This window comes from Austrofundulus limnaeus, unplaced genomic scaffold (assembly GCF_001266775.1).
Source record: "Austrofundulus limnaeus strain Quisiro unplaced genomic scaffold, Austrofundulus_limnaeus-1.0 Scaffold69, whole genome shotgun sequence".
Taxonomy (NCBI): Eukaryota; Metazoa; Chordata; class Actinopteri; order Cyprinodontiformes; family Rivulidae; genus Austrofundulus; species Austrofundulus limnaeus.
The window spans coordinates 2,304,918-2,319,008 of record NW_013952471.1 but is presented as its reverse complement, the minus strand read 5'-3'; the positions used below and the strand labels follow the sequence as shown (position 1 = coordinate 2,319,008).

Genomic DNA, 14,091 nt, shown 5'->3' with positions numbered 1-14,091 from the left:
AACAGGAATGGACACTTGACTACTGTCGAGTAATCTGTCATCCTAAAGTATGAGCGAATGGGGTGTTTGCTCTGAGGGACAAATGTGTGTGTGTGCGTGCGTGCGTGCGTGCGTGCGTGCGTGCGTGTGTGTGAGTGGGAGTAAACAGCAGGGGAGGGAGATATCTGAAAGCCAGTCCGTGTGTGCTAGGAAGGGTTGCTATCACTTAGCCTTTGGTTGGGAATGCCATACCTGCGAAAACACAGGGAGAAGGGACTGTTAGCCCAGCAATGAGCCTCAGCATGTATCTGTGGATGATGTGGATGTATTACAAGAGCTGGATCTGACCTCCCATCTGTAGCAGAAGAAAACTGTAGTTTTAATTTAACTGTTACAAAAGATCATTAAAATGCCATTAAAAGGAGACATATCATGCAAAATTCACATTTTAAGGTGTTAAARTTTGTTGTGTACTTGGAGTCTCCAGGAGTGCAGAAAAGTTTAATTTAGTCTCTCCTYGTGCTGCGTAGATACCTTTACATTATTTTTGGGTCATACAGTATTTCTCAACCCGTTCAGTTTTCTCTATTTTCTATGATGTTTTCTGAATTATTACATCACAGAATTTGTGACGGTACTGCCAAATAATGTCAGGAGGTGCCTTGTTTGGYTTTAAAYTGACAGCATCAAAATGAGTTGATCTGAGACAAATCTAAGAAAGGGGGTGAAAGAGGGGCTTGTGGAGTTACAATAAGGAAGGATTCCAAAGCATTGTAGTTCCATTTCATAAAGACTAGGGGGGGCACTGATTGCAGTGTTCTGGCTAATCACCGATCTTTAAAAAGTCTGACCTGCCATTTCCAATTTTGGCTGATACCAAATTTTTAAARAGCTGACACTGTCAGGTGTTGTAAGGTCACAATACACCTTCCGTCCAATCTTATTTTATTGAAAAACACTGAACACTACCTTTGAACAAACACAAACATGTTTTAACTGGACATGAGGTAGTGCTTACAGCACAGCAAAAGGGGACAATGGATGATTTTCAGATCTTTGTGGAGGTAAATGAGAAGCCGATCTTTTCCACCAATCTTGTGTAAGTATTGATCGATCTTTGATCACCCAAAATTAAGGAAATCGAAACCTCTATAATATACCCCAACTGAATGGTTTAAATTTGAAAAAGAAGGATTTAAAAGCAGGACATATCTCCTATAATGGTTAAAGTTATTCAAACATTTGTTGCGTCATCATTACGTCCTTGTTTAATTGGCTAATATTTCAAACATCAAGCTCACAGGTTTTTGCCACTTTTATTTTGCAGCTTTGGGAACTGCTGACATGGCATCCAACTAGTTAACTTTTGAGTCAATAGGGAGATTCTGTGACTAAGAGATACTTTTTGGAGCTTTAAACAACTGCAAACAAACAAAACATAAAAAGTAAGACACTAATCAAAATTTTTTTGTTAAATACTGACAGTAAAAAAGCTGACCTCAGTATGAGCTGCTTCTGACTAACACCATTCTCTGCTCTGATGGAGCCCAGTATCCAGTTCTCGTAACACATCCATTGACCATATATGAGAGTGATGAACTGCTGATTTTCATGTACCTAATACTCCAGTTGAGTCGATCGGGTATTCCAATATGGAGGGAGTAAGCGTGTAGGGATACTCGTAAGGCGTGTAGATGATTCCAGATTCGGGGCCTTGCTGCACCAGCGCCGGATGCGGGTTAGCTCCCGGCACGAGGGCGGAGCTCTGGATCTGACGGATCAGAGGCATGATTGTGGGCGTGGTGACGGGGGCGGGGTTTCGCAGGGTGGGGGGCAGGACGGGTGTCGGGCCAGTGATGATCCGGGGCACTTGAGGCGTCGCTAGAGGGAAGGCAGCGGTGGCTGTACGGCACACAAACATACAATAATGCAAGTGTGAACACACCCACACAAGAGCACATACAATAGACAGGAAAGAAGAGGAGAGGACAAACAGTCTATTTAACAGGAGAAACAGAGGCATTGTTTGCATATACAGTGGAGTCCTGTACCGAGACCCCTCCTTTGTCACCCACTAACCCTCCTCCACATCTTAACTCTGAAATCATGCTTACGTGTCTTGACATTGGCATCTCTGTAGGTCCCATTGAGAATGGCAAGCTCCATCAGCTGCATTTTCTTCAGGTTGTCCTCCCCCTCAGCCTACAGCGGCACATGGAAACAAAAAGGCATAATCGGCTAACTAAGAGATGACTGTCATTCCTGAGCAGATGAATAAACTTTTGTTGAACTCCGGTCAAAAAGTTAAACTATACAGTACGCTGAGGATTATTAAAAACCAAATTAAATATTTTCCAACGACAACAGACTAAAACTAAAAGCCTGGCATTCCTTGGAATTCTGTTTGGTGGTTCATGAGATAATTTGCTAACAGACAGGGTTGATGCCAACAGTTATTACATTGCTCCAAATTTTAGCTCAATGTGTGTGGAATTTGCTGTTAATAGCCATTTTTGTGTTGGCTGGGATTAATCAGCTGTGGTGACCATCTTGAACTGGGTTGACTCTAAGGATGTGTCCAAAGTCAGGGGCTGCGTCCTTTGAAGGCCATTTTTAAAGGCCGTTTCTGTCACAGCGATGCACCCAAGGCTGTCCAAATTTGAGGGTCTTCCAATTGTGAATCACAAATGCGTCCTCCATCTCCCCCAATTTGAGGGACAGGTCTGGTGTATCCTTTGCAGCCTACTCTATCCCAAGATGCCTTGCGGGCCCACCAGGAGATTTTTTTGCTTGTAATGGTGGTCAAAGCGAGCGATGGAGCGAGACAGAAGTACAGTTTTAAATTAAACTCTAGTGGTACAAAAATTAAAAGTTTAAAACGGTTGTGTTGTTAGGCTTTTGTCATTTGCATAGACATGATTTTCAATATTGTTTTGGTCAGAAATCATTGTAGACGTGCTCGTACGGCGGCTCCCTTAGATCTTCATGTATTGCCAGAAAGCCAATTTCAGGGTTCCTGCAGCTTAAGGCAAGTTAAATTTAAGACTTTTTCAGACTTCTTTAATGCCACTTGAAATTAAACTTAAGACCAACTTCACGGTAAACAGAAAGGTAACCAAATATTTACCCAAATGTTTACTTTAATACAAAACAACTAGCTGCAAGCGGCATTCAATAAATTATTTAAAACCTAAGACATCTGAAAGGTTGATTAAGGACATTTTAAGGCTAACTAAACCTTTATTTTTAGGGTGATGAATTCATTGCTTTTTAAGTCTTTTTAAGTATAAGAATTTATAATATGTCAATATTTAGCTAATTTAGTTTTTCATTGTTTCTGTTTAGCGCTGTCATGATTGCTAGGTGGCAGGACATACGCTGGAGTAAGGGTGGGAATAAAAATAAAGGCTAAACCGTCCCAATTTTCAGCCACTTTCTTCCAGTCTTCACGGTCGATAAAGGACGCAGTCCATGTCAACCAGGTATGTCGGGTCCCTCGAAGGACGCAGCCCCTGAACTTGGACACAACCTGAATATTACTGAGTAGGGTTGGGCATAATCTAACACATTCTCACTCCCGACTCGTCACATACAGTATTGATGCTTTTCCAAGGTTCCCTCTGTGTCTTATTTTGACGCGTCGGGTACTCCCGTCACATCAGTTTTTGATGCACCAGGCATTTCTGTGTTCCCTCTGTGTCCAGGTTTGACGCGTTGGGATGCAAAATATAGAGGTCTTTCAGTTGGGGTCCGTAGTTAACATTAGGGATCATGGTTCATGGTTAATTTTAGCTAGTGGGGTCAGGGGATAGGATGTCTAGGGCAAATATTAGGTAATTTTAGGCTTTGGAACACGTAGGTAACGTGAATTTCTTATATATTTTTTAAAATGGTTAATTTTAGGTATCAGGGTTGATGGTTAATTTTAGGTACTAGGGTCAGGGACAGGATGTCTAGAGTGAATAAAGGTAATTTTAGGCTTTGGGACAGTAGTTTTGGTGCATTTTCTACACTTTCTGAAATTATGACAATGGATTCAGCCCCATCTCGTCAATAACTGACGTGAGGGGGGTACCCGACGTGTCAAAATTGGATGCAGAAGGAACCTTGAAAAAGCATTAATATGTGACGACTTGGGAGTGAGAATGGGTCACATAATCGTATCGTGTGCAATTAATCGTCAGAAAAACATTAATCAATTATTTTTTGGTACTTGACGATTAATAAGATTAATGCCACCAGGCAGAGTCCGCTCGGTGTTCCTCTCCACTTCCAATATGACGAACATTTAAAAAAAAGGTTCTGTAATTTATTTATCTATCAACACAATTTAAAATTTGATGGATAGCCTGAAGTCTGTAAGTTTGACACAATTTGGAAGAGATTTTTATGAAGAACAAATCTTTCCCACTAAATTGGTCATGTGACTAGGACATAAGGGTGTCCAGGGGCTCCAGGGGATTAATTGTCAAATTAATCGTTATCGGCTGAATACCACAATTGATTGTGATTAATTTTTTGCCGATATTGCCCAACTCTATTACTGAGTTGTAGATCAAACCTAAACTTAGAAAACCCATGCATATTTGGCTCAAACCACTGCCAAAAGAACACACATATACAGACACGGACAAAACCATTATTGATGCTTCACGATAAAAAAAGAAGTCTGATAAAGTTTGATAAAACACTCCCAGATTGTCTGGAGTGGATTTGATCAGACCTTGAATACAGCCACCCGCCCCACCACACAGGATATATTCAGTGTCAAACATGCTAGCTTCTTAGCTCCAGTTACAGCCTGGTGAAAAGCTTGACTGATTTACATTCTGAGAGAAAGGTCAGCTGCGTTAAACTAACACATATCACTGACTTTACCTGCCACACATGCAAACACACACATGCACCAACATGGATTAACAGGTGTTCAGCTCCTGACAGCTTATAGACACTTATCACATCCTTGGACAGCTGATTGTTGTCATAAACACCCGTTACTGTGATCTTCAGCTTCTTTCAATTGTCGCAAACAACGCAGAGATGGAAAATGAAAGTCGTTTTGTGATTTTGAAATGTGTGCTTTTGTTCTCGTGTCAAACAGGACATAATGGAGAATGTGTGTCTTTATCTGATGCACTTTTGATTTGTCATCGCTCTGGCGAATCTGCAAATGTGTATGTGTGTTTGTAGGTGGGCGGAAGGTGGGCCTGGGAATCTGAGAAATGTTCAGAAGTGCAATCAAAATGTTCTCTTGTAGGGACAAAAAAAACGTAGGGAGCAGGAGGAATACTGTAGCCAGTAGATGGGAATGAAGTGAGTTGTGAACGAGTGAAAGGAGTGATGGAGTGGGGAGAAGGAGTGAACAGACTCTCCATTCATTCCCTCAGCCTTTCAAACAACCCAGAGCTACCATGGCAACTCCTTTATGCGTGTTCCCTAATTACCCTAACCCCTTACACATACTCTCTCATACACACAAGTTTGCACAAAAAAGACACACACACARACACACACACACACTTCTTGAGCTTGACAATCCCCTTCCCCCTTCCATGCATACCAACACAGTGAACCCTCATCCAGTCACACGCACAGTTTTCCAGTAAAATCACAAATAAAAGTCTATGCCGAGCGTCTCTGGTACTCACAGCGGGCACGAGAAGTTTCTTGACCTCATTGATGGCTCGCTGGAGTTTGATCTTGGCACGGTTGTGTGTGTCCTCCACTGTGATCAGGACGTGGAGGTCCTCGCTGAGGTGCTCCCAGTTGGGCTTCCCTCGGTTCATCTCCTCCTGAAACACACAAATCATTTATAAGACACACAAAAAAAAGGTTGGTTTGAATGAGCCGCTGACGGGGAAAAGGACTTCACTTTTCTTCTTTGGCTTGGCTCGGTTTTTGGATCGCACACAAACAAACGCACTCGCACGGCTCAAGGTTGTCTAATGCAGCTTTGGAGGCGTATCAAACTCATGAAACGACGGTGTTGTTCCTCGGTGGTTACGCAAGATTGGTGCTGCATTTTCCTAAAGGTTCAGGACTCTGATTCTTTGTGTATTATCTCTTCAAATTTCCCCTCACTTTAGCTCTTCGTCTTGTTTGTTCTGCCTTCATCACGCCATCAAAACTCTCTGTAATGATCAAATAATGTTAGCATACAGGCAGCTGTTTAAGTGAGCCAATAAGTAAAAAAACAATCAATTAACATTGTTGCTACATGTATTTGAAGGTCTTATTAACTGTTATTAATGTAACAAAATAGGTCCACATGTTCCAAATAGTTAGAATTGCTTTACTTTTGTTTTAGATAACTGTAACATGCTGTTCCCAAAGGTCAAAAGTTAAATCAAAGTATCTTTTTTAAAACTTTACTGGTATTCAATTTATATTTTTAGCTAAAGTGATTTCAGTTTGTCTGTTTGCTGATTATTCAACCCATTCTCACTCCCAAGTCGTCACATATTGACACTTTTCCAAGGTTCCCTCTGCGTCCGATTTTGACTCTTCTGGTACCCCCTCGTGTCAGTTATTGACGAGATGGGGCGGAATCCGTTGTCATAATTTCAGAAAGTGTAGAAAATGCAAAAAAAAAAAACGACCCTCCCAAAGCCTAAAATTACCTTTATTCACTCTAGACATCCTGTCCCTGACCCTAGTACCTAAAATTAACCATCAACCCTGATACCTAAAATTAACCATTTTTAGAAATTGTAGGAAATTAARGTTAACTARGTGTTCCAAAGCCTAAAATTGCATAATATTCGCCCTAGACATCCTATCCCCTGACCCCACTACCTAAAACTAACCATTAACCCTGATCCCTAATATTAACCACAGACCCCAACTCAAAGACCCCTATATTTTGCATCCCAACGCGTCAAACCTGGATGCCGAGGGAACACGGAAATGCCTGGTGCATCAAAAACTGACACGACGGGTGTACCCGATGATAATACTAATAAAAATGTTACATTCAACCTTTTTATAAACTTTTGATAGAACTGATATTTCATATGTATTGTGCTTAAATAGCTGATGATTATCTGTATTACAAATAATCATCAGCCATAAATATAACCTTGACAGCCTTAGCTCATACCTAGTGTTTGCTAACTTTGTTAAGGGTGGTTACAATAAACACGGGACACACTGCGATCTGCTTCTTTAAGCTAAATTTGAAGGGGGTCAAAGGAACGTTTTAGTAAGGATGGGCAGGGACTTTCAAATATTCATAGTCTAGTTAAATAAAATTAGGGTGCACGATATATCGGCATTAACATTGCTTTTGGACGATATTGGTCATTTTTTAGAATATCGGTATCGGTGTGATAAGTAAAACTGGTTGATTTCCCACTTTTTAGCTTTGTGTTTCTGCTTTGGGAGGGGAAATATTTGGTCGAGTAGCATCTGTTTGATCATGATAGTAATAATGATGCTGTGCAGCCAGGAATAACTGAAGTAGAGCCATGTCAGCCGTCTGGTCATTTTTTATGGTATCGAAAAAAAACACAAGTCTATTTGTGCGTATATGTATATAAATAATTTGTGTGTTTGTGTCCATCCATCCATCCATCCATCCATCCATCCATCCATCCATCCATCCATCCATCCATCCATCCATCCGTCCGTCCGTCCGTCCGTCCGTCCGTCCGTCCATCCATCCATCCATTATCTATACCCATTTCTGCCTTTCAGGGTCACTGGTGCCCATATCCAGCAGTCACAATGCGAGGGGCGGGGTACACCCTGGACAGGTCGCAAGTCCATCACAGGGCCATGGTATCAAAAAAAAGACACAAGTGTATTTGCACGTATATGTATATAAATAATGTGTGTGTTTGCGTAATATCAGTAAATTTCGGTTATCGGCCATAACACCAATGATAATATCAGATATCGGCTGAAATGTTCATATCGGTGCATCCCTAAATAAAACAAGCAAATTCAAATAATTAATTTGACCAATATACCAGTCAGGGTGTTTTTATTCCCCACAAAACCGATAATGCACCTCCTAACAGAAAAAAAAAGACAAAAAAAKCCCCACTTTGTCCCATGATCTGTTTCTGCCGTTGTAGTTTATTTTTAAAGGATTATGAAGTGGAAACTCTGCTCAAGAGGGGGCTCAGGTCCATTGGACCAGTAAGGCCGTGAAGGAGGGCACAGGTTTGCAAAACTGGACCTGCGCAGAGCTCTAACAACCACTCTTTACAAACTGAAGGGTGTTTGTATTTACATTCAAAGCAGGGAAGCAGGCTCAGGATCACAAATGGTCACTCAAGACAGATGTGGAGACACATTCCAATGCCAGGTGTGAACCCATGAACTCATGAGCTGCTTGTGATCGGACCACTAAAGATGCACGTTAAAGTCAGGTGTGAAAATAACTTATTATTTTACAAACATTATAAGATTATGGGAGCATTATGCATATAACTTCGTCCTTGTACATTTTTATTACACTTTTAGTACTTAATTGAGCTCATATATTTTACATAACAAATTGGATTCTCTTGATCGGATTTCCTAACATTAGAGACATTAAGGTTGATTGTGGGATCTTTTTTCTTTTTCTATCATTAACAGCTTGATATTACAACATCTCTAATAAAAATCAGTCAATTGTAGGTCCGGTTAAACAAGAACATTACTAGTTTTGTATCTCATTGTGGCGCTCTAGCAAATTTTTTCCTCTGAGGCTGTTTTGTCAAGTGAGATGTATCATTCTGAAGAACACTGAAAGTCAACATCTTTTTTTCCTCTTCTGCCCCAGTTGCCTCCCACTGTGTCTCTGTTTTCCTTCCTCTCTGTCTCTGTGTGTTTCTCTGTCTCCCTCTGAGGGGCGTGCAGGGTAGGGAATGTTCTGGAGAGAGAGAGAGAGAGAAAGAGAGAGAGAGGGAGAGAGCGAGGAAGGTGTGTGTGTGTGTGGAGAGGGGGTGGAGGAATGCTTGGACTTGCTCCACCTGCCGTTTGGAAAGCTTGAACCGACTCCGTCCAACAGCCAGACACCAGGGGAGAGGAAGGGAGGACAGATGGACTGAACGCCAGGACAGGAAAGAAAACCTCCGCACCAAAAAGTCATTGTGAGGGGAGGGCGGGTAAATAAACATGACGAATAAATAGCTGTGTACGTAAAGATGGATCAAGAGGCAAATCAGTCAACCTTAGAATTATGGGTCATCATCTCAGCAAGCTTTGAGTCGGCTTTTATTTGATCTATTTCTGATCACACGTAGTCCTGTCTCGGGCGACCTTGAACCCATATCCAGATATCAGCTCTGAGATGTCCGCCTTTCATCCCAAAATACTCGTAAATATGGATTCCAGTCAACCCCAAGCTGATTTTAATTGCCTTGTTTCCATTCTTTCATATTTTCTGAAAATCTCTTTCATTTTTCCTCAATCTGCTGCTGATTATTTTCCAAGAAGTTAATCTAAAGCACGCATTGAAAAAATGTTCAAGCATGTAGGCCCACACCCATGTCTAATTTAATACCCAAATATCTGTAAGCATGCACATCAGTCCCACTTCTGTCTCTGCTGCTCGTCTGGCTGAGGTTGTTTCACTTCAACTCTGCTTGATTATGCAAAACAAAAATAAAAAAAAGGTGTTTTTATTACCGCTTCTGTCTTGTGTCTCGTCTTATTGGGTTCCTTTGGGGTTTAACTGCTCTGGCAGTTTGTGTTTTTGACACTTCAGCTGTTTCCTCTTGTTTTAAAAATGTCTTATGAGCAAATTATTTGATACGAATTGATAATGAAACGCACATGTGTGGCCGGTTAAAAGATAAAACCGACAAGCGGACGTGAGCCTCGTGTTGTTGGGCTCGTTTACCTTCTTCTTGTCCCTCATGGAGCCCTTTCCTCGCACCATAATTTTGCAGCCGGTCTCTGCCTCGAGCTGTTTGGCCGTCAGTCCACGTGGGCCCAGGATCCTTCCCACGAAGTTGAACTACGTGAAAGAGCAGAAACGTACGATTAACAGGAAATAAACGAGCAAACCGGCATCGCGAGCTGAAAGTTTCTTTTCACAATGAACATTTACGGGTGCAACTTTGAAGTTTGTGGATGCGCCAAGTGTTTGAAGCGAGACAAAAATAGCTCATTATGCGGGGGTGCTGGCCGGCGTTAGAGGCATGACAGAACACTGCCGTTCTTTTAACCTTATCTGTCACTAAGACTGAGTGATTAACTAGACAGCTGCCCCTCTGTGTGTGTAGGTTGTTGTTTTTACCACCATCCCTCTCTTTCTGCCTCTTTTGCGACGATTCTCCCCCATAATTCATCCCCCCGAATTCAGTCTGAATCTGATGTTTACTTCAGCAACAGTTGCCACACATTTTGACCTCTACTACTACCCTCGACTCTCAGCAGCGCGCAAATCCAGACCGAGGGACTGCGCTCTAAATTTAACCTTGATCTCAACCGTTTTCCAATGCCCTCCTGTGTGTGTCCTGTTAGCCCGCTGTCATGTGAGTCAGGACAGCCCGTCATTGTAGTGGGTGATTGGCGAGTTGATGCATGGAGAAAATCATGTGAGCCACAGCACAGCTCATACTGTGTGTTTGGCTGCTGTGCACTTATTTTTATATTTAGCATTGGGGGGGAAACTTTGTCCGCTTTTTAAAGCGCTTAAAAAATATTTATGGTGTGAACTGAAAATGATGTCAGAAATATGTTTTTTTTAGTTAGGAAATCTAAAATTGCCTAATTGTCACTTCTTTTTGTTCTGTTATCTTATAGYAGCTGCTGATCCTGGCTCATTGACCTGTTTTAACTCCAGATTACATCACTGGGTGTGAGCACAGATGATCTCAGAYTGAAATCAGCTTTTAGATAAAATGCAAAGCAAAATTTCTCCTATGGTTTAGAGCCACGTTGACTCTCTGGTAGCTTTTCTGTAAATAAGGAGCAGATAAAGTGACAACAGGGTAAGGTAAACAGGGAAAAAAAAAAGGTCAAAGATCTTTGGTTTCGTCAACTCACATCGGGGTACTCTTTGACAGGCACGTAGAGCTTCTCCTGCAGCTGGGCCACGGGGCCGACGGCTTCGGGAAGCTCCTCCATGTCCCGCCCGTTGAACATGCCGCCGTTCAGTGTGTCGTTGTACATGTCTTTGCGCACCCGGCCGATTTCTTTGAGACAGCAGGGGTGGAGGGGAAGCAASGGGATAAGTTGAGCGAATAGAAGAGGTTTCACATTTCTTTCATCAGACCGTATTGTTCCTATGATGACTCACTGTCACCAGAATTTGAGGAAGCTTTAAGCGTGACAGCTGACAAATAGACACGCAAAAAGACAAGAATTCTGCACCACGATGTAGAATCTAACCACCGAACGCTTTGCAATCAGGCCTGTTTCTGACCGTGTTTACCGTCTGTTTTCCTCTTTAACCCCAACAGGTCATTCCCCTTTTAATCTGAAAATAATGTGAGAAACCCATACGCGTTAGAGGCAGTCACAGTAAACTGGACCATTTGTTCACAGAGAAAAAGCTTTGAAAAACCAGCATGGCTGCAGACTATGTTTATTCTCAGTATTGATCAGTCTGTAACCTCTCTGTTTTTGCTCGTTGCCACAAAATAGTGGCGCGTAATTTCCGAGAGTTCCASTGTGACAGTGTCTTGTTTGGTTCAGCTACCTGTCCAAAACAAAAAGAAAATTCATCTAAAACTTCAAAAAATGGAGGTAAACTATATGTAAATTTAAAAAGTTCAACCTTTTTACCACTACTCGGTTATTTTTTTAAACTTCTGCAGCCTTAAAACAGCTTTACTAGAAGTGATTACCCAAAAAATAGCTAATAAATGTATTTAAACATTAGGGTAAGCTTCCTAAAAAGTTATATTTGTGGCTTAGGTTTGATACAGYAGCACTGCCATAAATAAGGCTTATTTTCGTCTGTCTGTGCGTTTGTTTGTGGTCGTCTCAATGACCGATGTTTGCCTCCGATACCTTTGTAATGACACTCCAGTGCAATAATAACTGACTACAGCAGCAGACAAACCCACACACACACACACAGACCCCTGGTTTGAAATCTCACACAGACACACACACACATACCAACACACACACGACAGAATAACTGCCTCGGGGCACAAATATCATCTGACCTAAGCAGGCTGACAGGCATGTCTCCCTCCTCTCTGACTGTTGGGTCTGACCATAACTACAGTATCACACTATAATTACAGCCACAGCTAAAGTGACAAGGGTGATCCTCTAATAACCTATTCTGACCCATCGCTGGCAAAAACCGGCCATTACAGGGCACGCAAACAAGCAAATCTGCACAGGCAAGCGTGGCCTTTTGTCACACTTGAGTTAAAAGTAACTAGAGGAAAACCAGAAGTGAAAGAAGAACTAGAGAGTCGGACGAAAGGACAAAAAAAGACAGGGTGGGAGCAGTGGCAGGCTTTTATCTTAACACTTCGACCTTTCGTAGGGTTTAAATATAGACAGGACGAGAACGCAGACTTGAAACAAACACGCTACCCAACAACACCTCGCATAAGCTTTTGTCGTTTTTGGCTTTTTTTTAGTATTTTACACCTGAGCACCCGTTGAGCTTAAACACAGACAGAAGCTGGAAATCGATGTAGTACACAGCCTTTTTTTTCACCAACCAACAATCGGGGTGTCGCATTATCATAAACGTCAAGCCCCTCGACACGACTGTAAAAGTTATTTGTCGAGATGTGGAAGGTCGTCTGGCGTGACAGCAACTTCTTGCTGTGTCATGAGACTTGTCACGGACCACAAAGTCAGTGCCACTGTGATCCTGATGAGCAACAACAGTGGCGACGACAACAGGCCTTGTAGCAACTCTTCAAGCGTGGCATTCATTCAGAACAAAAAGAAAATATGCCTTTTTGCAGTGCTTGCATCTCGTGCAACTACTTATTAGAAAGTTAGTGGACTGCACTGATGACTTGGGGCCTTGATGAAAGCAGCTTCAAATTAAATATTTTACACATTCACATGCTCTCGTTCCTGCACAGGGATGGGCTCCAGCATTCACATAAGCTTGATCATTAGGTCACTGGGAAAGACTAACAACTGTCTGTTTGTTCCCATCACTGCGAACCCCTGTGTGTTTGTTTAAGAGAGTGCTCTGCTGTTCCTCTTTGCAAATCCTAAATCTGACTTAAGACAATAAATACATCCCCTTCACATACATTTGTGTAAAGCTGATGGATTTGCAGTCGGAATCATGTGAATGCTTTGGGTGAAAACATCCAGGAGAGCCTGTGAATGTGATCATTTATCACTGGGATTAAATCAGTGTTTAGGGGACAACTCTGCTGTCACGTTTCCGAGGTTCTACAGAGGAATCCTGCTCTGATAATGGTCCTGCTTTTTTTTTTTTTTTCCATTAAACTCAACTTAATAGTATACTTGCTTCTACAGTAGCTTGGAGAGTGGTTGAGTTTTTCATGAGCCAGATAAATAGTCAAAGAGAAGCCGGAGTTACCTTCATCCAGCAGCCGCTCCAGATGCGTGAAGATGCCGCTGAAGTTGGGCAGGGAGCTCATCACCTTCCGGTCGTTCATTAGCTGCATTAGATAGTCCGGGTTGGACTTGGGTCTCTCCTTCACCTCTGTCTCCCCAACCATGGCTTCTGATTCAAGCGACCCACCTAATAGGAAGACTTGTTACTTTTTACCCCCCCTCTGAAAAAAACAACACGCCCCAAAGAAAACACCAGCGATGACCCCAGGGGAACGCACCAGCCGCCACCGGCAGACCGCCTCAAGCTAGCGGATAAAAAGTCAACTCACAGCTCCGGGGTTGAGGACTGGTTCGTCGGTTAGTGAGCCCCCCGAATCTTCATCAACCGTGCCCCCCCGCCCTTCTGCTCGGCTCTCTCCAGAGTTTGAAAAAGTTACGGAGGGGGAGTGTTCACTTGTTTGACGCGTCTCCGCCGGACTCCTACAAACCCACCATCAGCTCGCCTCCTCCGCTCGGGTCTGGGCGGTGTGTCGGTATTCGGCAGCGGCGGGGACCGAGACTCCCTATCATTACAGTACCACGGCGGCACGAGTGGACTGTCGCGAGCGCGCCGCGCGTAGCCGCCGTTATCAGCGTGAAAGGGGGAGGAGGAGGAGG

The 14,091-nt window shown here is 42.7% G+C and overlaps 1 protein-coding gene across 2 annotated transcripts; it reads right to left on the bottom strand.

Moving 5' to 3' along the window:
• Positions 1–82: 82 nt before the first annotated feature.
• On the bottom strand, positions 83–13,988 carry qki2 (QKI, KH domain containing, RNA binding 2). 2 transcript variants are annotated; one of them, XM_014010502.1, is made up of 7 exons: positions 13,457–13,988; positions 10,966–11,114; positions 9,815–9,931; positions 5,628–5,771; positions 2,094–2,181; positions 1,597–1,881; positions 83–255 (listed from the first exon to the last, which is right to left on the bottom strand). In XM_014010502.1, exons 1-7 carry the CDS (start codon positions 13,596–13,598, stop codon positions 206–208), a joined length of 975 nt encoding a protein of 324 aa, XP_013865956.1. In that variant the 5' UTR covers positions 13,599–13,988; the 3' UTR covers positions 83–205. The 2 variants fall into 2 exon arrangements, with proteins under 2 accessions (XP_013865956.1, XP_013865957.1); XM_014010503.1 differs by having other exon boundaries at positions 83–231; positions 13,457–13,987.
• Positions 13,989–14,091: the final 103 nt, after the last annotated feature.